General features: G+C 43.6%; 1 protein-coding gene and 1 pseudogene across 3 annotated transcripts; one reads left to right on the top strand and one right to left on the bottom strand.

The window, feature by feature from the left end:
- Positions 1–3172: 3172 nt before the first annotated feature.
- Tpmt (thiopurine S-methyltransferase) lies at positions 3173–26591 on the bottom strand. 3 transcript variants are annotated; one of them, XM_028867680.2, is made up of 9 exons: positions 26427–26586; positions 23441–23638; positions 21736–21828; positions 16575–16707; positions 15207–15259; positions 12902–12976; positions 7466–7551; positions 4892–4936; positions 3173–3346 (listed from the first exon to the last, which is right to left on the bottom strand). In XM_028867680.2, exons 2-9 carry the CDS (start codon positions 23575–23577, stop codon positions 3234–3236), a joined length of 735 nt encoding a protein of 244 aa, XP_028723513.1. In that variant the 5' UTR covers positions 23578–23638; positions 26427–26586; the 3' UTR covers positions 3173–3233. The 3 variants fall into 3 exon arrangements, with proteins under 3 accessions (XP_028723513.1, XP_028723512.1, XP_028723514.1); XM_028867679.2 differs by having other exon boundaries at positions 23441–23621; positions 26427–26585; XM_028867681.2 differs by lacking the exons at positions 3173–3346; positions 4892–4936 and adding an exon at positions 7041–7382 and having other exon boundaries at positions 23441–23621; positions 26427–26591.
- On the top strand, positions 11056–11160 carry LOC114692132 (annotated as a pseudogene).
- Positions 26592–26803: the final 212 nt, after the last annotated feature.

Below are 26803 nucleotides of genomic sequence, written 5' to 3'. Positions count from 1 at the left end.
TCCCCACTGTTCTTCACCACTCGGCAGATTTTCAGGCAGATTTTTAAATTTTATACATTAAAACTATACAAAGTTGGAAAATGTAGACTGTTTACTAAAAACAGAGTGATTATGCTTAAGGCTCACATAGGAATCCTCTCCCATCCCCATTATTAACTCAGCCACTCTGGTGGATTTGCAATCTGTTTGCAAGGAATAAAACACATTAGATGACACGTGGTAGAAACCCAGAGCCATGAGTTAAAGACAAGTTTCATAAAAGCCCTCAGAAGTCTTTCTTTGAGAGTTCTTGTTACACACACATACACACATAAACAAACATACATGCCCTAGTTACTTTTCTTATTGCTGTGACCAAATACTAGACACAAACAACTTAAGGAAGAAAGGGAGGGTCTGTTTGGGTCGTGGTTTGAGCGACTACAGTCCGTTATGATGGGGAAGACATGGTGAGGGCTTGGATGGAGGCAGCTGGAATGTCCTGCATCTGACTGTTCATTGGCACAAAAAGGAAACAGAGAACTTGGGCCAGAACCAGGCCTGGCTATAAACCATCAAAACCTGCCCCTAGTGACTTACTTCTTTCAACTAGCCCCACCTCTTAAAGGTTCCAGAGCCTCCCAAAACAGTGGCACCAGCTGGAGAGCAAGTGCTCAGACTGTGAGGGACAGTTCACATCCAAACCGTAACATGCATGCGTAAAAACACACTGGAAATCACTTCCTTTAGGAAATAAAACAACAACCAAGACTGTACTATTGCAGTGAGTGGGCAAGCTAATGTCTCTGTGGGCCGCGTTTCCATTCAACCGTGAGTTCCCCAGCATTTGGGAGCTCTCATGAATGAATGTTTTCCAGGCCTTCTGTAGTCCTGACCACGAATCCTTTCCAGAACTAGTCACCAGGCAGCCAGTGGAAGCTTTGGTTATATTCCTTTGTGTGTTCTTGGCTCGCTCAACCACACAGACTGACCAGGACATACTTTTCTTGTCTCCTCCCATTTGTACCTGTGAAGTCCCTGTTTGTGTATTCATGCGTGCAGAGCGGGCAGTTCACAAACCACCATGCAGGGCACAGAGACTCAGCCAGTCTATTGTTTAAACTACAAAATTAGATAAAAGGCATTTTTGGAAAACCCCAAGAATAATTCAACCCCTGTCACATAGTGTATATGGAGTGTCGATCTCAGGGTTTTAAATTCAGAACGCCCCCAGTGAGGACATATTTTACATAAAAGATTGACCACATAAAGCATCTCATTTGTGTCATTTAAGACTGTGGGTTTGAGTTATGGAAACGAACTCTAGCTCCTGCATGAGCACAGGAGTCTATCGTACAACACGAGACGTTCTTCCTTAGGCTGGGCAGCGGGGCTTCTGGAAGGGTAAAGTGGGAGACTGGAACACCCGTGGCCTCTCTACTGTTTGTGTCTCCACTTCTCAGCTCTGGGGTGGGCCGTGGCGACTAGAGAGATCCTGGCTCTACCCTTTAGTTTTGCCCTCTGAGCACCTAACTTGTCTTTCCAGCTCTGAGCTTAAAAAAAAAAATCTCTAAAGAGAATTGGATTGGCCCAGCTCAATGGTCCAACATTGTTCGTTCAACTGGCTACAAAGGTCACTCTGTAGACTGAGGCAGGTTTCAGAGAAGCAAGTCTGATCAGGATATGTGAATAGGTCAATGGCAGAAAATATCCAAGGACAGCATCCTCAATGCTGTTGGAGGATGTGAGATCAACACTGAGCATTAATGAGGTTTACACAAAGGTTAGTATTTAAAATCTATATTTTTATGTGTTGAGTATTTTGACTACATGTATATATTGCACTACGTGCATGCCTGATGCCCACCATGGCCAGACGAGAGTGTTGTATCTCCTGGAGATAGTAATAGACAGCAGTGAACCGCCATATGAATGCTGGGAACCCAACCCCATCCTCTGGAAGAACAGTAAGTGCTCTTAACCACTAAGCCTTCTCTCCAGTCCCAAGTTTAATTTTTTTTTAAAGATTTATTTATTATGCATACAATGTTCTGCCTGCATATGTCTCTGCAGGCAAGAGGGCACCAGATCTCATTACAGATGGCTGTGAGCCACCATGTGGGTGCTGGGAATTGAACTCAGGACCTCTGGAAGAGCAGCCAGTGCTCTTAACCTATGAGCCATTTCTCCAGCCCCCAAGTTTAATTTTTAAAAGATAATCTCTATGAAGAGTATACACGACTTTCACCAATATTAATGGTATTCCCAGTAACAACCATTACTTTAGTGCAAGCAAATATTCTCATTACTATATATATGTGTGTGTGTGTGTGTGTGTGTATATAGTAACCTATCTTTAGAAACACACCTTACTGTATTAACATGAGTTAAAAATGTAAACCACTTAGACGCTGGGAGGTATGGAGATGAAGACTGACATCTGATTTAACAAAATGTGATGGTTAGTAAAAACTGACAAATTCTGAACCTGAGTTTTCACAATGAGCAGCCTCAAGCCACTCATATAAGTAAGATTAAATTAAAAGAAACAAAAGTTGCCAAACTCAGAAAAAGTGGTTTTTAGAGGTTTTATTCTTACAGTTTGGGGAAAAAACTTTTCCCATATAGGTTAGTTAAAAAAATTTTTTTTCAATTTCTTGATTCTGTTAAGTATAAAATTATACAAGGGGAGAAACATGTGAAGATGAGGTCCCAAGATCTAAGCAGATTAGGATTTATAGTGAAGTTAATTTTTAATAAAATAATTTAGACTATCCCAAATCCTGTTAAAATCTTACATTTCCTCAGTGATTGTAATTTTCATGTATAATATATTTTTATTTATTGTTTAAAGTAATAAACACTGTATTTTTGTTTTTAGTTATAGAAGAAATACATGCTGACTATTAAAAAGACACACAGTATTTAATATTTTGCTACCAATTATACATTCTTCAAAGGATTGACTTAAAACATTTTAGTGTGTGATTTCATTTAAAAAGTCATGCACAAAGATCTGTATATTGAATAAGAAAAAAATCAAAGTGCTTATATTTTCAAGCCTTAACATAATTTTTAATTTTTCAAAAATTCATGCAGGGATTGACTGCTTTTGTTTTGTTTTGTTTTTCCAAGACAGAGTTTCCTGAAAACTCAGTATGTAGACCAGGCTGACCTTGAACTCACAGAGATCCACCTGTCCCTGCCTCCCAAGTGCTGATTAAAGGCCTGCACCATCATCATCAGCTGTTTTTTTACTTTTCTGTAAGGAGATACAATTTTTCAAACATGTAGTCAATTCCCCAGGTTTTATGTCGTTCTTCAAAAGCATCAACTTCTTCAAGGCAACTAATGCTGCATTTTGTACCTGAAGTAAGAAAGGTAACAAGTTAAAACATTGTGAAGGACATCTGGGATGCCTCTAGAAACGCTCTTGAGGATTTTGTGGCTAAAAATCTTGTGTGTGTGTGTGTGTGTGTGTGTGTGTGTGTGTGTGTGTGTGTGTGTGTGTGTGTGTGTGTGTCTCACAAGAGTGCCAGGGGCTGATATTGGTATCTTCTGTATCACTCTCTACTTTATCTTTTGAGACAGGATCTCTCAGTGGTCCCAGAGCTCCTCACTGGCCAGCAAGCTCTGGAATCTGCCTGTACCCTCCACTGCAGCTGCCAGGCTCAGTTATGAGCGACCCCGTCTGGCTTTGATGTGGTGCTGGGATCCAAAGGCAGGTCTTCACACTTGCATGGCAGGCACGTCACAGGCTGTATTATCTTCCCAGCCCTCCACTCCTGTCTTCTGAGACTTGAGTCTCATGGAAACTAAGCTGGCCTTGAAGCCATCATGTAGCTAAGGATGGCCTTGAACTTCTGATCCTCCAGCACCAGCCTCCCAAATGCTAGGACTACAGGTAGTGTCTTTATTATAAAGCACACAGATAAAAAGGCACATTGTGGAAACTAGTCCTTTTTCTAGGATAAAAAAGTCTTTCATAACATAGTCTCTACTTTTTACATTTTGTACACTTTAATTGCATGGACTAATTGTTCACTAACAAATGAAGAGTTAACTATTTACTTTCTTTGTTTATTTCTATTTAATTTTATTCTCATACAGGCTTTTATCTTTGGTACAGACTCAGGCTAGCCTGGAACTTTCTTTCCTCTTGATTCAGCTTCCTGAGATCTGGGATTACAATTGTGTCCACCATGCGTGATTTACTGGCTTTTTTTAAAAAGAGCATAACTGGGCAGGGAGATGGCTCAGCAGATAACATGCTTATCTCTCTTGCAGAAGACCCAAGTGTTGCTCACAACTGCCTATACCTCCAATTCCTGGGGCTCTGATGCCTCTGGCATCTATAGACATGTGCAGATACCCATACAGACACATATACACATATACATAATTAAAATAATAAAAATAAATCTTTAAAAAAATATAAAGAGCACCACACCTTTAATCCAGCACTCGGAAGGCACAGGCAAATCTCTGTGAGTTTGAGGCCAGCCTGGGCTACAGAGCGAGTTCCAGGACAGCCAGAACTACAGAGAAGCCCTGTCTCAAAACTCTCTCTCTCTCTCTCTCTCTCTCTCTCTCTCTCTCTCTCTCTCTCTCTCTCTCTCTCTCTCTCTCCACACACACACACACACACACACACACACACACACACACATATGTATATGTTTCAAACACACAGAGAGAGAGCGCATAACTTCTAACCCATGGTAGGGTGCCTGCAGTCTGCTTGACAACCTGAGTCAGTCCCCCAAATCCACACAGTAGAAGGAAAGAACTGACTTTCTGCAAGTTGTCCTGTGACCTCCACATCACACACACACACACACACACACACACACACACACACACACACACACACACACAAAGGTATGAGTATTAAAAAGGAATGTTAACTCACCAAATAACCTTTCAAGTTCAGCATCTGGAACATAAAATGGTGGGCCTAAGAAAAGAGAAGTATGGTGAAGAATAGTTTATCTTTCAACTCGAATTCTCAAACAAATTCTCGGGGTTCAACTCTCAGTTTACTTTCAGTGATATTATGGATACTTATTCTATAAACTACTGAGGAATCCAGAGAGGTGAGGATATAGTATAGCATGCCTTTCTAGTTTTGTTGTGTGCATGTGGGTTTTGTGTGTGTGTGTGTGTGTGTGTGTGTGTGTGTGTGTGTGTGTGTGTGTTTCAAAGATAGGGTCTTATGTAGTTCAGGCAGGCCTCAAACTCACTATGTAGCCACAAATGACCTTGAACTTCTGACCCCCTGCCTCTATGTCCTGAGTACTGAGATTAGAGGCATGCACTGCCATATCTGGTTTTCAAAGTGCTGGGGATCAACCCAGAGACTTCCTGCATGCTAGGCAAGCACTCTACCAGCTCAGCTGCATCCCTGCTCCCCATGACCTGGCTTTTGTTTAGCTCATGTCCAGGGTCAGAGTGCAGCCCACTGACAGGTTCCTTTGGTGTCCTTCGCCTTCCAGGGTGCTGGTTTTTGCTCATCACACTCCTTGTCACTACATTCTTCCCACTCTGTGGTGGGACAGGGACTGGCAGCATCTTCCCCTTGTCCTTTAAAGCAGTGCTGTCCCCACTGCAGACAGAGCAGCTGTGTGGCTTCCCGTGGTGCCTTCCCTGGGCCTCCTGCTCATGAGCAGGTCTTAAATGAGATGAGCAGAGCTCACTTCTGCCTCCATTAACTTCTCTTTCCTGCTGACTGCGCAGACATAACTACAGATACCAAGTCTCATCTTCTAATGAGTTTTTTAGACCCAAGGCTTTCAAACAGAACAACAAAAGACTACCATACATCAGTATTAATAAGATAGGGCACTGTTGTTTTTTTTTTAAAGCTCAATTAAAAATCAAACAGCGCCAGACATGCTAGTTCGTACCTGTAATCCTAATGCTTAGGAAGTCAAGAGGGCAGGATCAAGAGTTCGAGGCCAGCCTGGGCTACATAAAACCACCCCTCTCAAAAACCACCAACCCACCCCAGGGAACCAGGTGCAGTTTCAGCACTCAGGGGTGGAGGGAGAAGGACACTGAGTGTGAGGCCAGTGTGGGCTTCATCATGAGACATTGCCTCCAAACCAGCCGGCCGACCAAACAACATCCTCCTCCCTGAACAAGAAAACCACCAGGGATCTTACTCATTAGAAGTCTGAATACTTGATTTTAACTCCTTCATGAAAATACAAGCTTGTCCAAGGTAAACACTAAGCTCCAGTGTCCAAGGCTGGGAGGTGGCTCAGTGGGACAGCACTTGCCTGGCATCTGGAAGGCCCTGGGGTCCATCCTCAGTGCTGTAAAAGCTTCCTCCCAGTGCAACAAAATGAGCTGCTGTGGAATATTCCTTTATGTTGTGTGAAGATATGTCGCTGCGATTGGTTTAATAAAGAAGCTGACTGGCCAATAGCTGGACAGAATAAGGTTAGGCAGGAGAGCCAGACTGAGATTGCTGGGAGGACAAAGGGTAGAGTCTGGAGTCTCCAGCCAGACGCAGATGGAATGTGCCATGCTAATCAAGATGCTGCCATGTGGTAGAGCGTAAGAAGGAATATGGGTTAACTTCAAATGTTAGAGCTAGTCAGTAATAAGCCTGAGCTATTGGCCGAGCATTTGTAATTAATATTAAGCCTCTGAGTAATTATTTGAAAGTGGCTGTGGGACAGGAAAACCCTGCCTGCAATGAGTCAGATGAAACAACCTTTTCAGAGATTGAAAATAGGCCAGGGATGAAGCTCAGTGAGAGAGGGCTTGCCTATCACCCATAATGCCCCGGGTTTGATCCTCTTGGACGCCAAATGTTATACACACACACACAAAAAAAAAAAAAATCAGAGAGAATGTAGTAGCATACAATAGATAACATATAAGATTAGCTAGGTGTGGGGGCTCAGGTCTACAGTCCAGGCACTTGGGAGACTGAAGCACAGAGATCTTCTTGAGTTTAAAGCTAGCCTAGGCTATATAGTAAGTTCCAGACCAGGCTGAGCTTTAAAGTAAGACCATGTTTTAAAAACAAAACAAAACAAAAAACACTAATTGAGAGATTTCCCTAGAGCCCCACAGCTCCTCCTGCCTCTTCCCCACCTGTCTGAGAGGTATCTGAGGGTGTATCAACATTAGCTTCATGCAGCTCCAACTCAGGGGCAGCATGGTCACCCCATGCCCAGGGCAGGGCACCCACATTTCTTTCTTCCACTCTAGGGCTCTTGAGATATCTCTTTACATTAGGATCGTCCATTTCCCCCTTCCACAGTTTGAACTATGACTGGTGAACAAAACAGGAAAGGAATATAAGAAAACATGGACAGTGCGGAAGAGCACAAAGGTTTCCTGTTCTCGTTAGCCCAGAATTGTCTCCGTGCACACAAGCAGTGTACATCCTATGAGAGAAGACAGGGAAAAAAAAATCCTTACACGTACATAGAATTAAATCATGAAATTAGGCAAACAAAACAAGTGTTACCTGCATATTTTGTTGGATCATAAGAAAGGACAGCCACGAAGTACTGAAACCCTTTTCTCAGTAGGGACAGTATAATATCTGCATAGCTAGAAAGAGCACAAAAATTATGTTTCATTTCTCTAGACAGAGGCTGGAGGGGGCAAGAGGTAATGAAGGAAGCCAGCATTTACTATACATTACTATCTGTAGTGAAATTCTCCTAATAAACATACAAACCTGTGTGGTGGTTTGAATAAGAACGGCCCCCACGCGCTCACAGATTTGAATACTGGTGCCCAGTTGGTGGAATTGTTTGGGAAGCATTAGGAGGTGTGGCCTTGTTGGAGGAGGTGTGCCACTGGGGGTGGGCTCTGTGGTTTCAAAAGTCCATGCCAGGCACAGATAGGCCCAGTCTCTCTCCTCTCCCTCTTCCTCTCCGTCTTCTGCAGATCAGGATGTGAGCCCTCAGCTACTGCTCCAGTGCCAGGCCTGTCTACCTGCGGCCATGTCTCCACCATGATGGTCATAGACTAAGTCTCTGAAACTGTAAGCAAGCCCCCAATTAAATGCTTTCTTTTATAAGCTGCCTTGCTCATGGTGTCTCTTCATAGCAACTAAGATGACCTGGTTCTTGTGCCCCAGGTTGGCCTCAAATTCACTATGGCTAGGTTGACCTTGAATTTCTAATCCACTTCCTAAATGCTGGGATTATAGGCAGGTAATACCACATAAGTTTATGACATGCTGAGGGTGGGAACATGAGCTTTGTGCATGCTAGGCAGGGTTTTTTGTTTTTGTTTTTGATGTGTGTGTGTGTGTGTGTGTGTGTGTCTGTGTACCACTACATATATGCAACTATACAGGGGTTCTTCTATTGAAGATTTATTATTTTAGTTATATCTAATTGTGTGTCTGTGTTTTGGGGGAGGGGTGTATACGCATGTGAGTGCTGGTGTCCAGGGAGGCCAGAGGCTCTGATCCCCCTGGAGTTGGAGTTATAGGCAATTGTGAGCCTCCTGACATGGTGCTGGGAAGTGAACTTAGGTCTTTTGGAAGAACAGTATGTGCTCCTAACTCCTCAGCTACCTCTCCAGCCTCCAGGGGTTCTTATTTAAAAGCAAGAAATATATGGAACAAATTATGTCCTCTAGCTCTCCATCAAAGCTGGGAAATGGTAAAGAGAAGGATCAAGTTGAAGCCTTCTCCCAGGATAGGTCAGACATGAAGACGCCACAGGACATACAGAGGCTGATATGGTCCTGATGGACCTGTTGTCCTTGTCCAGATGCTTCCTGTGTGCTCGGGAGCAGGGGCTCCCAGGGCAGACTGGGTATCAAAAGCACCAAGGAACACGTTGGGAGGAAAGATGCTTGAGCTCTGCCCACAGAGTGACTCAGTAAGTCTGCTGTTGGGCTCAGCTGCTGACAGTTAACAAATATCCCACATGACTAGGACATCTCTAGAGGCATACATGTGAGGAGGGGCAAACAGAATCCCTTTCATCTGGTTTGATGGAGCCACAGTGTGAGACTAGTGTGCAGGTAATCCAAGTTCTATAAATACAGCACTGGCCACCAGTACTGTGGATGGTCTGTTAGTGGGTGCCACAAAGAGTGAGCGGCACACTGAGGAAGTCAGCCGTGGTGGCCATGGGGAAAGGTGCTGAGTGATGCTTGGAGCTGAGGAGGCTGAGTGTCATCAGTGAGTCAGATGTGTGAGAAGAGAAATGGCAGAAGCATGCCAAGGGTGGTGATGCACACCCACAATCTTAGCAGCTGGGAAACAGAGGCAGGAGCACCACAAATTCCAGCCTGGGCTACATATGAGTTTGAGGATAGCCTTGGTTTCATCTTGAGACCCTATCTTAAAAAAAAAAAAAAAAAAAAAAAAAATTAAATAAAAAAAAGAAAGAAAGGAAACAATCTTTTGAGCAGAATCCTTCACTTTTTAACTTTCTGACACCCCCACCCCCAAGGTAGTCAAATCTATGGCGTAGGCTGGTCAGGAACGCACCGTGTGGCTTAGGCCGGCATCAGATTGACAGCAATCTTCCTGCCTGAACCTCTCAAGGCTGGGATTACAGATGTGAGCCACCACAGCTGGTGAGACTCTTGCTCTTAAGAGGTGTAAGAAGAAATTTGTCCCTAGGGTGGTGACCCATCAGAGTGGCTCGGCCATGTCTCTTGGAACTGACAGCCATCAATCCTCTTGGAATGTGGACTCTCAATCAATTTCAAAAAAGCCATCCAGAAAGTGGGCCGGAGAGACGGCTCCGAGAGAGCACAAACTGCTTTTGTGGAGGACCGAAGCCTGGTTCCTGGCAGGCACACTGTTTGGATCACAACCACCTGCAACTTCAGCTCCTGGGCATCCAATGCCCTCTTCTGACCTCGGCGAGGGTCATCCACCGTGTGTGCACATACATACACACATGTGCATGCGCATACACACAAATAAATCAGAATTAATTAATTCTGATAACAATATCCAACATGCTCCTGAGTGTGCTTCCCCTGTGACCACACACACCCCGAGAGGAGGGTGGGGGGAAGAAGGGGGGGGGCGACCTAGGGAGGATCTAGACTCTCTGGCCAAGCTAGAGCTTGATTCTCTAAGTAAGCCTCCCCTTGGGTGTCACTTGCCTTGTTAGCCATGAACAAAGAGGGTCAGAGTCCACTAGGGTGGCCTTCACAGCTAAGGACAGAGGAGCTGATGCAGGAAACAGTACACTTGTTAATGTACAGCTTAATTTTCTTCATTTAGTCACAATAATTACAGAGATGTTACCTGTGCTAAATGTGGATCAAGTCCAATACTGAGGGAACAGCTGAGCCCAATGGACCTGTTTTCCCTGTGGTTTGAACTCAATATCCTGCTCTCTCCCTACCATCCTGTGGACTTTCATAGAGCAAACCAAAATCCATGAAGGGACTAAGGCCAAAGAAACAGAAGAACATCCTGGAGGCGGTTCAGGAAACAGCTACTGACTTAAGCATTTTGCAGAACTGAATGTGGTCCACAAATACAGTGTGTTATAAAGACGCGGAGTTTCAAGTGATGCTTTGAGCTGATGACGGACAAATGCAGAGAATGCACTAGAAATGTGATGTGAATATTTGGAAGAGCTGGGTAACAGAACTGTCATGGCAAAGGTCATGCCCACTTCCCCAGCACCTGACCCCGATCTGATCCCGAGAGAATGTTGGGCTTCTAAGACATTTCTGTTTAAAAGTTTATCTTCTTCTTGGCACAAAATGGCCTGCTGGGCAAAGAACTGCCCTTGCCTCAACTGTTGACAGTATGAATGCTGCTGTCCTTTCTGGATGAGCAGGACACAAGGAGAAGTGACTACTGAACCTTGCTAAGACAGGGTAAAATGGTCTTTTAAAATTCCTGCTTCTGGGGGCTGGAGAGATGGCTCAGTGGTTAAGAGCACTGACTGCTCTTCCAGAGGTCCTGAGTTCAATTCCCAGCAACCACATGGTGGTTCACAACCATCTATAGTAGGACCTGGTGCCCTCTTGTGGAGTGCAGGGACACATGCATGCAGAATACTGTATACATAATAAATAAATAAGCTTAAAAAAAAATAAAATAAAATTCCTGCTTCTATCGCTTCTCGGCCTTTTGGCTAAGACCAAGTGTAGTATCTGTTCTTATAAAAAAATTCCTGCTTCTGAAAATTATCTGTCAGGTATTCTAGGCCTGTAGCCAAATTGAATGCCCCAATGATGCTGAGAAACTTTAGGTGACTGTCCAGGCTGCCAGCTGCCTTTGTCTATTCTCACAAGAATTTTGGAATTTGCTTGCTTGCATTTTCTGTTTTCTCAGGTATTATTATGTTCCTTCTCAGGTCTTTGATGGAGTTGAAGACTAGACAGTTACAGTTATAAGCCTCTCATATCTTAGCTAAGAACATTTTAGATATTAAAGTTAGAAACTTCAGGATAGGACAGCTATCAAAATAATCTTGGTAATTTGCCATTTATCTACAATCTGGACATTTAGCATGTCTTTCTTGTTTGATGTTGTTCTTGTTGGTTGTAGTTCCATTTTTGTTTATGTTATTACCCTTTGTTTTTCCTGGACAATATTTAATAATCATTCTTATTGTATACAGTTTGCATTAAGTTTAAAACCTTCTTATTTAGACAAAAAGGGGAAATGTAGTGGAATTTGCTCCACCCATGACCTTGGGCTATAGGACCCAAAGGAGGCGGTGCTTCCTGCCATTGTATGTGACCTCTTACATCTGAGAATCTAATGGGAATGTAATAAACAGTTATTAGAAAGCTGAATACAAGGAACAGAATACAGTGAACATTCAGGGGCAAGCATTGCAGAGAAAAGCCCAGATGAGGAAGCAGAGTGGGGTGGGATGTAGGTAGGAAAATGAGAGGAGAGGAGAGAGAGAGAGAGAAATTATCAGAGAAAGAAAGAAAATATGTATATTTCTGGTGTGGATGTTCTAATTTTCAAAGATTAGGTTTGGCAATAGCCTTACATATAATGCAATTGATTTTTTTTAATTAAAAAAAATATGTGTCCCTGACTCAGAGCTTGAACTTTTTGGCCATGTGTTAAGAGCCTGCCTCTATTTAATGAGTAATTCAATATCTAACCTGTCAAATCCAAGAAGACGCATATGTGGCATTATTTACACAGGAAAATTACACAGGATTGCATTTCCCTTGCATGCTTTCTTAATTTTGCTTTCTACTAAAGCTAGGTATAAATATGATCACCATATTTCTCTTCTTTGAATTCCTACAGCAACTCTTCAAGGTCATGTGATGTGGAGATCTAAGCAAACTCAGCAGGTTAGAATCTTAACTGTCAGGTACTAGCTGCCTAAGTTGGGACATATCTCTTTGAACTTAAATTTCTCATGTGCAAATTGAAATCAAGACAGCATCTATGTCATAGGGCTGTCAGGCTAGTTAAATGTGTTAACACACACTGAATATTCCAAACAATGCCTGGCACAGGACAAGAGTCCAACAGGTGTTAGCCATGGTGATGGTGCTAGCAGAAATAGTCTCAGGTTGCGGAGGAGAAAACTGAGGCTTAGAGAACCACAGCACAGGGCAGCAGAGCTTGCGAAGTGACAGAACCATTGGTATCACACATGCAGGTAAACACAAAGAAAACCAAAACAAGTGAAGAAACTGCTGGTGGAAGCCCACCTCTCTGCCCAGACCCTGCACCTCAGAAAGTCCCTCCAAACACAGCTCCTCCCAGAGGTGCTCAAGACCACTCCCACAGGGTATTTAAACTGCCCCCCCCCCGAAAATTGACACTTGGTTTTTCAGTCTCTTGTCCCTGTCTCCTCTCTGGGGGGGTGGGGGGTGGAGAATCACCATTAAGCCAGGGCTTTTTCTAATTTGGTCTGATTTGGATTGCTGCATCGATGGAGAAGTTTATTGTGGTGCAAAAACTTTTCATAAACCAACTTACCGATCATGGTCACCTGGATTGATAGCCACTAATGATCCTCTATCCCAAATCCTGTCAAACTTGCCAATATCCACTCTGCTCAAAAGAAAGGGGAAAAGTTGTTACATTTTGTCTGAAAAAGGTCAAATCTCAAACAAGATGTCTGGTGTTCCCCAGGGGACATGTTGGGACCTCACCCATCATCAGTGTATCAGGATCTCATGTTGGCTTTTCTTTAGAGACTTTAGAGGGGTGTACTGACCCCGAGTGGGGACTGTCCACTCCCTAACTCCCACAGCAGTCTCCTTGTTTTGCTGTGACTTGGGAAAAAGAGAAAGGACAGAGGACAGCTGTACCAAGCTTTCTCATCCACCGACAGCTCACAAATAATGATATAGATACTTATTATTTATTATGAAAGCTTGACTTTTAGCTTAGGCTTGTCTCAACTAGCTCTTATAACTTAAATTAACCCATTTATATCAATCTACATTCTCCCACATGGTGTTACCTCTCTTCCATCTATCACTTCCTGCTTCTTCTCTGTGTCTTGCTGGTGATTCTGCCTTTCTTCTTCCCAGAGTTCTCTCTCTGCCTGGAAGTCCTACCTATACCTCCTGCCTAGCTATTGGCCATCCAGCTTTTTATTACACCAATCACAGCAATACATCTTCACACAGTGTATGGATATCCCACAACAGGCAGTGAGTGACAGCTCTGTTCCCTGCCCCTGGCTCAGGCATCAGGCTCTGTCAGGTACCATACTGCCTCCTGGTTACAGGCTCAGGTGCCAGGGGGACGACACAGTCTTCCTCTCCTGCCTTTAGCTGTTCTGGATCATAATAATGATTTGGAAAGTTTGAGAGCTATCCCCATTGTGGGGCGTTTTCCCACCAACCCCACAGCTCCCCAGAGTTTTCTTGAGTGAGAGCAGCAGGAAATATTAGATAGAAGGATTTAGATTGTGGAGATAAACAGATAGAAAATACAGGATAGCCTTGAGAGGGCCTGGAACCTATTCCAACAGGCCCTGACTATCTCTGCCTCAGGGTATTTATAGAGACACCAAGGGGTGGAGCAAAAGACCTCCCCCCAGCACAGCCAAGTGCAGACCATCTCAGACACCTGCACTCAGACCCGTGGTCCTGATCATCCTCTATGCGGACCTGCTGGGAAAAGCCACCAGGAACCTGAAAACAGACTCCCACACCCCATGAAGTGGAAAGATGGGGCTTTGGTAAGAACAGTTGTAGGACAATAATTCTTGTTGCTGCAGAGGTGGACAGGAGTGAACAGATTCCCCATCCCACCCCAGCACTGCCTAACAAGACCCATCTTCATTGTTACTATTATTACTCATGTTATTATGTGTGGTGAGTATGTGTGTGCAAGCGCATGCCTACTAAGGTATGCACATGAAGGTCAGAGGACAACACTCAGGAGTTAGTTCTTCCTTCTACCATGGGCTTTGGGAACTGACCTTAGGTCATCAGACTTGCATGGCAGGCACTTTTATTCTCTGAGCCATCTTGCTGGACTGAGCACCACTTTTTTTTTCTTTTTTTAGGTAGCATCTCATCATATAGCCCTGGCTGGCCTGGAACTTGCTATCTAGACCGGGAACTTGCTATCAAAACAGAGATTTGCCTGTTTCAAGCACCGTGTTAAGGCGTGTGCCACCATCCCTTTATAAATGAACACGTGGATGGGTAAAGCACTTACCACAGAAGCACAAGGGCGTGTGTTCAGATAGCCTGAGCTCATGTAAAAGCAAGACATGTTTGCAATAGCAGCGCTCTTATGGTGAGATGGGAGACGGAGGCAGGAGGATCCAATAAGTGTAAAGGCCAGCGACTCTGGAGTACACGGTGGCCATGAAACCCTGTCTCAAACAGGGTGGTAGGCAAGGACTGGCATCTAAGGTTGTCCCCTGACTGCCACCCATGTGCCATAGCATGTACACATTCAAACATATACTCACACTCTCACACATTCAGTCACATACACTCACACACACTCACATACAAAATGGTACAGATAGAGCACTCAGTCACATAGATAAACACACACTAACATTCACACACATATGCACTCGCACACATTTACACATATACTCCCATGTCCCACTCACACTTTCACACATACACACAACTTCACTCTTACATACTCACACATTCACATTTACATACACACACTCATTCACTCTCTCACACATACATACACAGTGGTGGAAGGGATCACTCAGTCACACTCACACTCACCCACCCACTCATTCACACTCACTCACACACTCACATAATGGTGCAGATAGAGCACCCAGTCCTACCTGGGAAGATCAAACAGGTTACAGCAGTACAATGAAATGTTCCCCGAAGAGCTCTGTAATAAAACAATGGAAACATTTTTACACTTAGCTAGGTAATTTTTAAATGGTCAAGGAAGGAAACAGGGCTCAGACAAAGCCAAGGAGATAGAGGGAACACACATTAAACACAGTAACTTTATTGGAGTTTAACTGTAACTTATGTTTTCTTTTAAAACCTGGATGGGGCCGGCCAGATGGCTCAGAGGGGAAGGTTGCCGCCAGGCCTGACAACCGGGTTTAATCCCTGGGCCCTACAGGATGGAAGGAGAGAACTGACTCCCACAAGCTGCACTCTAACCTCTACATATGCACCATGATATACGCACATATACATTCTACATCTATATATCTATTCCTAATATCGACTCAGCTATTATTCATCATCTATGTACCGAACTATCATCTATATGGTTAGCTCTAATTCTATCACTGATCGCTAATATTTGTCTATCTATTATCTTTTGTTTTGAGAGAAAAATCTCACTATGTAACCTAGACTAGCCTTTGTAGCCATAAGTTTTCTCAGGTCCCACCTGGCCCCATGGTCCCGAGTTCCTCCATCTCACCCGGCCCCATGGTCCCTCAGCTGCTTATAAAATAATCATTCAGAGGCTTAATATTAATTATCAACTGTATGGCCTATAGTAGGCCTCTTGCTAGCTAGTTCTTATAGTTTAACTCAACGCATAACTACTTATCTATCACCACATGTTCCGTGGCTTTACTTGCATCCCATTACATGTTGCTCCTAGGATGGCAGTCCTGCATCTCCCCCACTCCGCCTTTCTCTCTCCTGTCTCTCTCCTTGGGTTTCCTGCCTGTCTCTAAGCTGCCTTGCCATAGGCCAAAGCAGCTTATTTATTAACCAATGGGAATAGCATATATTCACAGCGTACAGAAAGACGTCCCCCAGCAAGTCTTGAATTCATGATCCTCCTGCCTCCACCTTCCGAGGGCTGAGCTGCCATCTATATGCTGAAGCCCCGGCTCATCACGGTGTATAACACATAGGTGATCTGAAGCCCCGGCTCATCACAGTGTATAACACATGGGTGATCTGAAGCCCCGGCTCATCACAGTGTATAACACGTAGGTGATCTGAAGCCCCGGCTCATCACAGTGTATAACACATGGGTGATCTGAAGCCCCGGCTCATCACAGTGTATAACACGTAGGTGATCTGAAGCCCTGGCTGATCACAGTGGATAACACGTAGGTGATCTGGTAAAGAGCAGCCATTTGACACTGGTTTAACATCTTAAGTACTTGTGGGAAAAAGCCATTTTTGGTGAGGCATGGAAATAACTAGTCACCACAATCGATACAAACCTTAAATACCTTGGCACCAGCAATTTCACTGAGTGGTTCCTCTGTGTACGAAAGATTCTGTTCTGCAAAAAATTCCCGAATCCCAATTTCACTGATTTCTACACCAACTACAGTGTGGCCCTGGTCTGCAAACCTGCAGAGAAACACAGTTGCACTTCAACTTTACTTCACATACACCACAGAATAAAAACCATAATAAACAGATAGTCCCTCTGGCTGGGACTACACTCAGTAACCAAGTCTGGCATGATGTCATATCGCCAATTCTAGTACTGAGGAGGATAAAGATCTTGGATTTGGGACCATGCTAGACTATTCAGCAAGACTCTGTTTCAAAATTTAAAAAATGGGTGGCGGTGGCGGTGGTGGCGGCGGCGGTGGCGCATGCCTTTAATCTCAGCATTTGGGAGGCAGAGGCAGGTGGATCTCTATGAGCTCAAGACCAGCCTGGTCTACAAAGCAAGTTCCAGGACAGCTGAGGTTACACAGAAAAACCCTGTCTCAAAAAAAAAAAAAAAAAAACAAAAACAAAAACAAAACAAAACAAAACAAAAACAAAAAAAACCCAAACCAAACAAAAACTATCAAAATTGAAAAAAATATAATTAAATGAATTTTAAAAAATTGCCACATGTAGCTAGTAGTTGCTATATTAGAGTTCAAACTTGAGGTATTTTGTGCATTTTTGGTAATAATCCTATAGTTTACATTTATTAACAATAAACATGATTGGAAAAATTAATCTCATTACCATATGCAAATAGTTAACAAGCTCTATAGTTACAGATTTCAAATTTTGAGGATCTTAAACAGTGCCAGAAGTCTTAGAAGGCAAACAGTAGCAGGTGCACAAATATTGAGACAGAAATATGTTTACATCAAATTACATAAAAACTAGTCAGTTCTGCTGTAATATAGTACAAGCATAGCTAAGTGTTACTACAGTATGCAAAAAATTCACAAGGCTGATGGGAAAGTGAGGCTTAGGAAACAATATGAAAACCTTTGTGAGCTGAGCATGGAGGCACAGGCTTGTAGTCCCAGCACTTGGGAAGTGGAGGCAGGAGGATCAGAGTTTCAAAGTCTCACAGCCATACAATGAGTTTGACACTACCTTGAGCTACAGGAGACTCTGTCTCAAAGACCCACAATGGGGGCTGGAGAAATAGCCCAGGGGTTAAGAGCACTTGCTGCACTTAAAGAAGATCCGAGTTCAGCTCCCTGCACCAGAACCAAGTGACTCACAACTGTCTGTAACTCCAGCTCCAGGGAATCTGATGCCCTTTTCTGACCTCCAAGGGCAACAGCACTCATGTGCACACACCAACCAACATATAGGTCAAATAAATCTTTAAAAAACACAACAAAACCAAAAATTAGGAGTGAGGCAAGGGCTCAGTGGGTAAAGTGCCTGCTATTCAAGCATGAGGACCTGAGTTCAGATCCCCAGCACCCACAGAGAAAGCCAGGCACGGCAGCCCAGACCTGCAACGCCAGTGCCGAGAGGATCCCTGGGGCCTGTCAGCAGACTCCAGGTTCAGTGAGAGATCCTGTCTTTAAAAATAAGCTGGAGATCAATAACGGAAGACGTGGACTTTGGATAGCACACGTGTATCTGAACGTATAAGTACACATATATATCACACACTCACACTCACACACACACAAAGCATGTCAGTGTCACAGTTGGATAAATAGTACAATGAGGCACTACCATCTGATGGAATCGGTTTCAAAAGGTGGGTGTTGGGAAATGCTCTGTGTGTATTGCTGTGATATGACGGGATGAGGGAAACTGAATGGGAGCTTCTAATACCAAGTGTGGAGGGGAAAGGCTGGGCCGGGGGTAAACTGAGTAGCAGGGCACTGTTTGAACAGAATACATGTGGATGTAGTCTGTTCATACGCAGCTTAACTCATCGTAGCCGAGTTTGCCTTTCAGCTGATGTCTTCTTCAGAGGAAATCACGGGTGACCAGAGGTGAGTGTCACATGATGTTCCAACCATTCTTTCATACATTAACTGAGAATGGAAGGCACATTTCAAAACAAGAACAAGATGGACTGTGCCTATTATCTACACAAGAGTGCATGCTCCCAACGTGGGCAGAGCATGGACTATTTATAGTTCTAAAATGAAACATACTAATACCTTGTCTTTTGTACTTCCCAGGGAAATTGTAATCTAGCATATAGAGACTGTTGTTCTCACTCTTTGTACATGTTTTTGAAGTTACAGAATATAAGCAAAGGTTATTCGAATTGGCTGCTATATTCTTATTTCCCAGTCAACACATGCAACGTTGCCTGGATACAAATAGGGCAAAAGTGAGACCCTAACATAATGTTAGTCTCTCATTTTAATGCTTTGTGGCCCCTGTTCCTAGTTAGTTTATCTGCTCCTATTCAATGTTTGTACATACACAGGTCAGTTATGTGAGTGAAAATTTCTCTAAGATGATAACTTACATATAATTACAGTAGCTTGATTCTGTATTTTTATTCCAATTTTATTATTATTTTGCAGTTTTGGGAAATGAAGCCTGAGCCTGTGGATGCTAGGCAAGGACTCTCCTACTGAATTACATCCCCAAACCTTGAAATTTTTTTGTTACAAATGGATTGAGACCCCCAAAATATCCAATAAACATCTAGCTAGCTAGCTATACAGTTTCATTAATGTTGCCTAAAATCTCTGCTCCAGCCACAGAATTACCATTTCTGTTTATGGAGTTGTTTTCTCATAGGTAGTTTGCAAAAATTAGTTTCTTCTGGTTTGACAAGAACCCATTAAAACTTGGGCCTAATAAGAAATATAATTCTTAATTTCATGTCCACACTTGAATATCAGGTTATAATAACCATTTAAAAATGTTGTCAATTTTTTATTTATGCGTATGTGTATGTCTCTGTATGTACGCTGTGTGTGTGTTCACAGAGGCTGGAAGAGGGTGTTAGAGGTGGTTGGGAGACACCTGATGTGGGTACTGGGAATTGAATGGGAGTCCTCTGAAAGAGTGGCAGGTACTCTTAACCACAGAGCTTTCTGGCTACTCCTGTAACAGCCATTTAATATATGCTCTTAGCTACAAGTTGAGACACTGTGGGCTGCAAAAATTTTACTCTCACTATTGGAGAATAAAATCCAAATGCATATGTTTTGTGGGTAGATCACTGGTATTTACATGGGGGGAGGTGGAGCATTTGAAAGTAAGTCTATTTTGTCTTCACTACCCTTTTCCCCCAATCTCTTGTTCTTTCCATCTTAGTGGTAGAAAGAAGTCCTCAACACTTAAGTTTTTCAGCAAATACACATCTTGGAGGGTGTGTTTGTGGCTGTGCATTACACAGTGTTCTGTGTAAAAAGTAGTTTCTAGGGTTGTGACTCAGGGTAACCCTGAAGTAAAGGTGGCTTGTTAATTAGTTCTTTTCATAGAGGACAGCTCACTGGTTTTATAACAGTGACTCACAACAACAAAAACCTCTGTTTGCTCCTGGGAGGAAGGGAGGGTTGAACTGAACTCTGGACTATAGACACTGCCCTGCTAAAAGCTTGTGTTACAGTTTGTGTTTTTCTGTTGTCTTCCATTTCAAATATCCATAGTTACTGAAATTTCTAAGCTACATATAGACATTAAATCACATACAAATGTAGCTAGAGTTTTCCTGCCTTGCCCACAGTCAGGACAAATCTTTGTCTCCAGCCAGTACCACAGGCGCTCAGACCCAACCAAGTAAACACAGAGACTTATATTGCTTACAAACTGTATGGCCGTGGCAGGCTTCTTGCTAACTGTTCTTATATCTTAAATTAGTCCATTTCTATAAATCTATACCTTGCCACGTGGCTTGTGGCTTATTGGCATTTTCACATGCTGCTTGTCCTGGCGGGCAGCTGGCAGTGTCTCCTTCTGCCTTCCTGATCTTTTATATGTCCTCTCTGTTAGTCCCGCCTATACTTCCTGCCTTGCCACGGCCAATCAGGTTTTATTTATTGACCAATCAGAGCAATTTGACATACAGACCATCCCCCAGCACAGCCAAGTGCAGATCATCTCAGACACCTGCACTCAGGCCCGTGGTCCTAATCATCCTCTATGCGGACCTGCTGGGTAAAGCCACGAGGAACCCAAGAAGGGCTCCCACAGGACATACAGAACATCCCACAGCATACAAAGATCCAGGAGATATGAAAAAGGAGGCTCTTCGTTCCAAATTAATTCACTGCCTAATTGCCAAGATCACAGGTGTGTACCACCATCCTAGTTTTAAGCAATGCTGGGGACTGAACCCAGGGCCTTGTACATGCTAGGCAAGTGCTCTACTAACTTTGCTAAATCCTCAGGTGCTCTCCCCGCAACCCCCACATTTTTTTTTTTTGGCCTTTGAAACAAAGTGCAGAAAGACGAGGTCAGGCCTGACTCAGTGGGCATTCTTGTTTGGAAATAGTATCTCTAATTTTAAACTATCACAGAGTCTCCTAAAAATAAAGACACTCTTGTATTTGAGAATGGGATTTTGTTATTGATCTTTGTATGTTTGTTTGATTGGCGTTTTGAGACAGAGTCTCACCTAGCCCAGCAGCCCTTAAGCTTGCATGTAGCCAAGGCTGGCCTTGAATTCCTGATCCTCTTGCTGCCACCGCCCAAGCATTACTGTTATGGGTGTGTCCCGAGACACTTGACCCTGAGAATTGTAGCTGTATTTTCTCCAGTCCCGCTTGGGCTGCAACTGCTCAGACCCAAGTAAACACACAGAGATATATTACTTATAGACTGTATGGCTGTGGCAGGCTTCTTGCTATCTAGTTCTTATATCTTAAATTAACCCATTTCTATTACTCTGTAAGTTGCCATGTGGTTTGTGGCTTACCGGTACTTTACATCTTTCTTCTCAGGGCGGCTAGCAGCGTCTCCTGACTCAGCCTTCCCTTCTCGGCATTCTCCTCTCTGTTTATCCCATCTATACTATACTTCCTGCCTGGCTACTCGCCAATCAGTGTTTTATTTATCAATCAGTCGGAGCAACATAGTCACAGCATACAGAAAGACATCCCCAGCAGAGAATGGTTTTTTCTTTCTTTCTTTCTGTTTTTTTAACCTACACATAACCTGTTAAATATTCACCCCAGTATTACTCCACAAAAACCAGTTGATGCTTACCATTTCATCTCAACCGCTTTTCCACAGAGTGGGAAAAACACTCTCAGTCCATGCTGGCCTTTAAGAAATGTATCCAAATGCTTCTTTAATAGCCTGGGGAGAAAAACAAAGTCACAACAATGCTTGCTTTAACTAGGCCAATGCAGAGGGGAGAGTAGAATTAACGAAACTAAGAACTTCTCATGTATTATCTCAGTGTTCCCAACAATGTAACAAGGAGGTAATGTTACTTATTACAACCTCCAGTTTACACTTAAAGAAACAGGGAAGCTTAAGGAACTTGCTTCATTACATAGCTATTTAGTATCAAATATGACTAACAACCTGAGTTTTCATGATTGGGAAATAACTTATTTCCCTGAGTGATAAATTTGGAAAAGTCTGTCCTAATTGTTCGGTTGGAACCTCCAGCTCACTCCTGCTTGATCCCGAAAGCCCCATTCCTGTCCCTCCAAACCTCACCCTCTCAGAGAATCTCCATCAAAGGGAAGGCACCAAAGAGCCCAGTTCCTAATTTTTGGTGTTACAGCAGCTCCTCCCCCGAAGTTGCCAGCGGCCCAAATCCCCACCTAAAGTGGTCAGCTTTTGACCATACTTGGGCATAAACCCAGCTTGTGGTGACAAGTCATCACCCCTTGCCTACAACATATATAATCCCCCTGCTTTAGTTCCAGTGTGTGACTTCTGCCTCAATATCTGGGACTGGAAAACTCACCCAGGACTTTCTTTGCTCAAATAAATCTGTTCTTTTACTTTTCCAATTCGGCTTGATCTGGCTTACTGTAATTGTGATACAGAAAACCTATTACTAATCACCACATTTATACTCTTATTTTTGTTGTTATGAAAGTGATATTAAGAAGGGGTTCTCTGGACCTGTACATTTTCAGTACTTCACAGACTAGCCTCTCAATGAGCTTAACTCTTCTTTAATTTTAATTAAATTATGTTGTGTGTGTGTATATATGTGTACACATCTGTGTCATGACACATCTCTGGAGGTCAGAGGACAACTTCCAAGAGTCAGTTCTCACTTTCCATCCTGTGGGGCTTAGAGGCGGAATGTAGGCTGTTAGGGTTGGTGCCAAATGCCTTCTTCTGCTGAACCAGTTTGTTGGCCCTCACCTTCACTTAGAACATGTGGAGACATAAGCTTACAAGTTGCTTCAGCATTTGCTGCATGTATAGGCACCATGACAAAAGTTTGGGTGATTTTTTTTAAAATGAAGATGCATTTCATAACTCTAAGATGTCATCGTCTGTAAGTCATATCATTATATAATGAGAGAAATTAAAGTATGATATGCTATAGATGCTTTCTGATTTCTGAAAGGCTACATAATATGAGACAACTATAATGTGTATCTGAAAATAAACCCCAAAATGTATTTGTATATTACTCTCAAAGCCAGCTTCTTTCTTTTTCCCTTTTTTTCTTCTTTTCTTCTGGAGACAAAGTCTCATGGAGCCAAGCTCTGGCCTCAAACTCCCTTATGAAGCTTCCACTTCTGATCCTCCTGCTCCCATTTCTCAAATGCTATGACAGGCATACACCACCACACCTCATTTTGTTCAGTGCTGCGGATCAAACCAAGAGTGTCCTGCATGCTAAGAGAGATCTCTACCAACTGAGGCACACACTGCCCCCTCGCCCCAGCCAATTTCCGATAAAGCATTTCTCTGTCAGAGACCAAACATGTCTTACTGATGCCCTTGTTCCTGGTGAAATCCGATGTGATGGGTCACCCACTTGTCTTGCCATTCTTCCAGAGTTAGTACTCGATTCTTCTGCACTTCAGTATCAGGGTGCTCTTTCACATCAGGTGAAGTTGTACCATCCATAGTTTGTAGATAATTTTTGTCTCAGAGGCTGGTGTCTCCAGAGCCTAAATGGAAAAAGTATCTGCAATGATGTCATTCAGGACCTGTGATTCTATTGATGAACTATACAAAACCCTTTTACCTTTGGCAATAGCTTTTTAAAAATATATCAAGATCAAAGCCAGGAGTGTTGCCACATGCACCCAAACTTGGAAGACAGAGGCAAGAGGGTTGTTGCAAATTCCAGGCCAGCTTGGTCTATATCGTGGGTTCCAGGCCAGCCAAGGCTACATAGCAGGGCCTTGTCTCAAAAACAAACAAGACAGGCATGATGCTATATGCTTCTAATCCCAGCACTGGGGAGGCAGAGGCAAGAGGCTCTCTGTGAGTTCAAGGCCAGCCTGGTTAAATAGTGAATTCCAGGCCAGTCAAGGTGACAGTGAGACCCTGTATCAAAACAAACAAAAAACCAAAACCAACCAAACAACAACAAAACCCAATTTTCAGCATCCAATAAGTCATACCAAAAATTACATTTCAGTGAGTCTAGGACTAAAAACGCTTCCTTGTTATATATCAGGAAAGATGTCTCAGAGAATCTGAGCCGGGCGGTGGTAGCGCACGCCTTTAATCCCAGCACTCGGGAGGCAGAGCCAGGCAGATCTCTGTGAGTTCGAGGCCAGCCTGGTCTCCAAAGCGAGTTCCAGGAAAGGCGCAAAGCTACACAGAGAAACCCTGTCTCGAAAAACCAAAAAAAAAAAAAAAAAAAAAAAAAAAAAAAGAGAGAGAGAGAGAGAGAGAATAATCTGCACTCTGCCCTACAAGGCTACAGAAGGAACAAAGAGGAGAAGCCCGTCTGTAAGTTGACAAAAGGAGCCTGTGATTTTAGCCTTTTCTGAACCATCCAACGCCCTAGTTTCCTAGTTTCGCTCCGACTCCCACTTCTGGGACTGGTGCGTTTAGGAGAGGAGGGCTCGGGATTCTGCACTGCCTCTAGTCATCCATTGGCCGGCCCATGGCGAGATCAGAACTCAGCTTGTAGAACCTGTCACATCCTTTACCAGCAGCCCTCTGCTTACTGTGTCCTGACATTTGGTAGGGCTTCAGGAGGGAGAACAAAAAATAGACACATGGGTTCAATATATTATTGCTATACCATAAGTTTGTATTTTCAAATAACTTTCTCATAGCTTTTGGCAAGGTTCTGAAGATTGAACTTAGGGGTTCATACATATTCCACACAAGCACTATGCCACTGAGCTACATCCCTGCTCCCGTTTGCATAAGAACATGAACAAGAAGGAAAGTGAGGGGGTAGGAACTTCATGTACCTGCAATTGCAGTTAGACTATGTAAGGAGATGCCTGCCCCCACCCCCTTTTTTTTTTGGTGTTTCGAGACAGGGTTTCTCCATGTAGTTTTGGTGCCTGTCCTGGATCTCATTCTGTAGGCCAGGCTAGCCTTGAACTCACAGAGATCCGCCAGGCTCTGCCTCCTGAGTTCTGAGATTAAAGGCACACGCAGCCTCCCAGCTGCCCTTCCAATATTAAGGGCAATATAACACCATAGTTCTGGGGGCTAGAGAGATGGTTCAGTGGTTCAGAGCACTTGTTGTTCTTGGCAAAGGACCAAGGTACAATTCTCAGAAACCACATGGTACCTTATGGTGGTCTGTAACTCCAGTTCCAACAGTCCAGCAGGCATGTATGCTTGTGTATACAGGCATACAGGTAAGACATTCGTTCACATAAAGTAAAACAAATCTAAAAAAATTTTCCAGAATTCCGACCTGCCCTTTAAGCCACTGGTGACCATATGACTGGAATGTAATGATTTTATTTGTGAAACAGCAAACACATCACAAAAGCAGCAATTTAAGAAAATATCCTTTTGTTATATGATTTAGATTCTGTGCTTAGGATTAAGGACACCCCCATTAACTCTGGGAACAAAAATGCAGTTCACAGCAAGTATTTACTAACAAAAGGCTTTTTCCAGGTCCTGATGTCAGGGGGCAAAGCCCAGAATTCTGAAAGGTCAGCAGGAAGTATGGGATTATTGTGGATACAGAAAAGCAAGAGAATTGCTCTTTCCCCTGTTTTCTCTCCTCAGAAACTGTGGTACTAAAAGTTGCCCTCAGAGAGAAGTGCTCTTCTGTACACAGAATAAAGCATAATCTTTACCTTGCCTAGCTCTATCCCTCTCACCAAATCCGGTGCTGAAAGTATCATAAATACAATCCCTTAGCTGTAGTAACAGTGCCTCAATGTGGTGTTCACTGTTCATTTTTGGAGAAATAAAACTATGAACACAATAAAAGACAATACAAGTGCAAAGTACGAGGATAAGAAGAGACAAACCCACAATAGTTTCCTCTCATAAATGTTCTCTTCCAGTATACTCATTGGTCCAAGCCCTCCACACTTAAAACACTTGTTTCCGCTTTAGGTTTTTTTTTTTTTTTTTTTTAAACAGAGGGTCTTCACTATGTAGTCTGGGCTGATCTCTAACTCACTGAGTTCCTCCTGCCTCAGGCTATAACGCCTGGCTTCTGCATTTGTTTAATTTTTAAATTTCGTTAAACTGAAAAGTAACTTCAATAAAGTCCACAGATCTCGAGTATGGTTCATGGAAGTATTTTACCCTTAGACATGTATTATCTGAAACACACTACTAAGCACGGAGGCTACTTAATACAATGAACTCAAAGCATTTGCTTTCTGATCTCTTCCTAGTTTTTGCTGCGGTGCCCGAAGCCCCTTTTCGGGACGCGGGGAGGCGGGTCATCCGTGCTTTTCACACATTCTGAAGAACACGGTAACAGGCTCATACAGTCTTAGCAAAACCACTCTCACCCGATGGGAACTTACCTCGGATGCGTCCAGCTGTCTTCCTCAGACCCTAGCCCGCCCTTCGGTCTGCAACAACCGGAGCTGTGCAAGGACGCCCAGGCCCCGCCTCAGGGACGAAGGCCCCGCCCAGCATGGACAGGTCACGCCCCGCAGAAGATGCCCGGCCTCCAAGTCCTATAGGCCCTGCCCGGGCGTGAGAACCCCGGCCAGAACGCACAGACGCCTCTGCACGCCAGACCACGCCCAAGACACTCCGGCCCCTCCTAGGTCGTATTGACCCCGCCTCCGGCACAAGGACCCCGCCCAGGCCACTCAGGCCCCGCCCCCAAACCAAAGCCTCGTACCCCCGCCCAGAGCGCGTAAGCCCCGCCTTTCGCAGGTGCGGAGTTTGCGCA

The sequence above is a fragment of the Peromyscus leucopus genome, chromosome 5 (genome assembly GCF_004664715.2).
Source record: "Peromyscus leucopus breed LL Stock chromosome 5, UCI_PerLeu_2.1, whole genome shotgun sequence".
NCBI classification, from domain to species: domain Eukaryota; kingdom Metazoa; phylum Chordata; class Mammalia; order Rodentia; family Cricetidae; genus Peromyscus; species Peromyscus leucopus.
The sequence above is the reverse complement of the archived record's forward strand: the minus strand, read 5'-3'. Positions and strand labels throughout refer to the sequence as shown.

Coding starts and splice junctions, on each gene's coding strand:
- Tpmt (XM_028867680.2), bottom strand. CDS start 23,577: ATGGATGGTACAACTTCACCTGATGTGAAAGAGCACCCTGATACTGAA. Junction 21,829..23,440: donor CACCAGGAACAAGGGCATCA/GTAAGACATGTT, acceptor TTTTCTCCCCAG/GCTATTAAAGAAGCATTTGG. Junction 3,347..4,891: donor TGAACTTGAAAGGTTATTTG/GTGAGTTAACAT, acceptor TTCTTACTTCAG/GTACAAAATGCAGCATTAGT.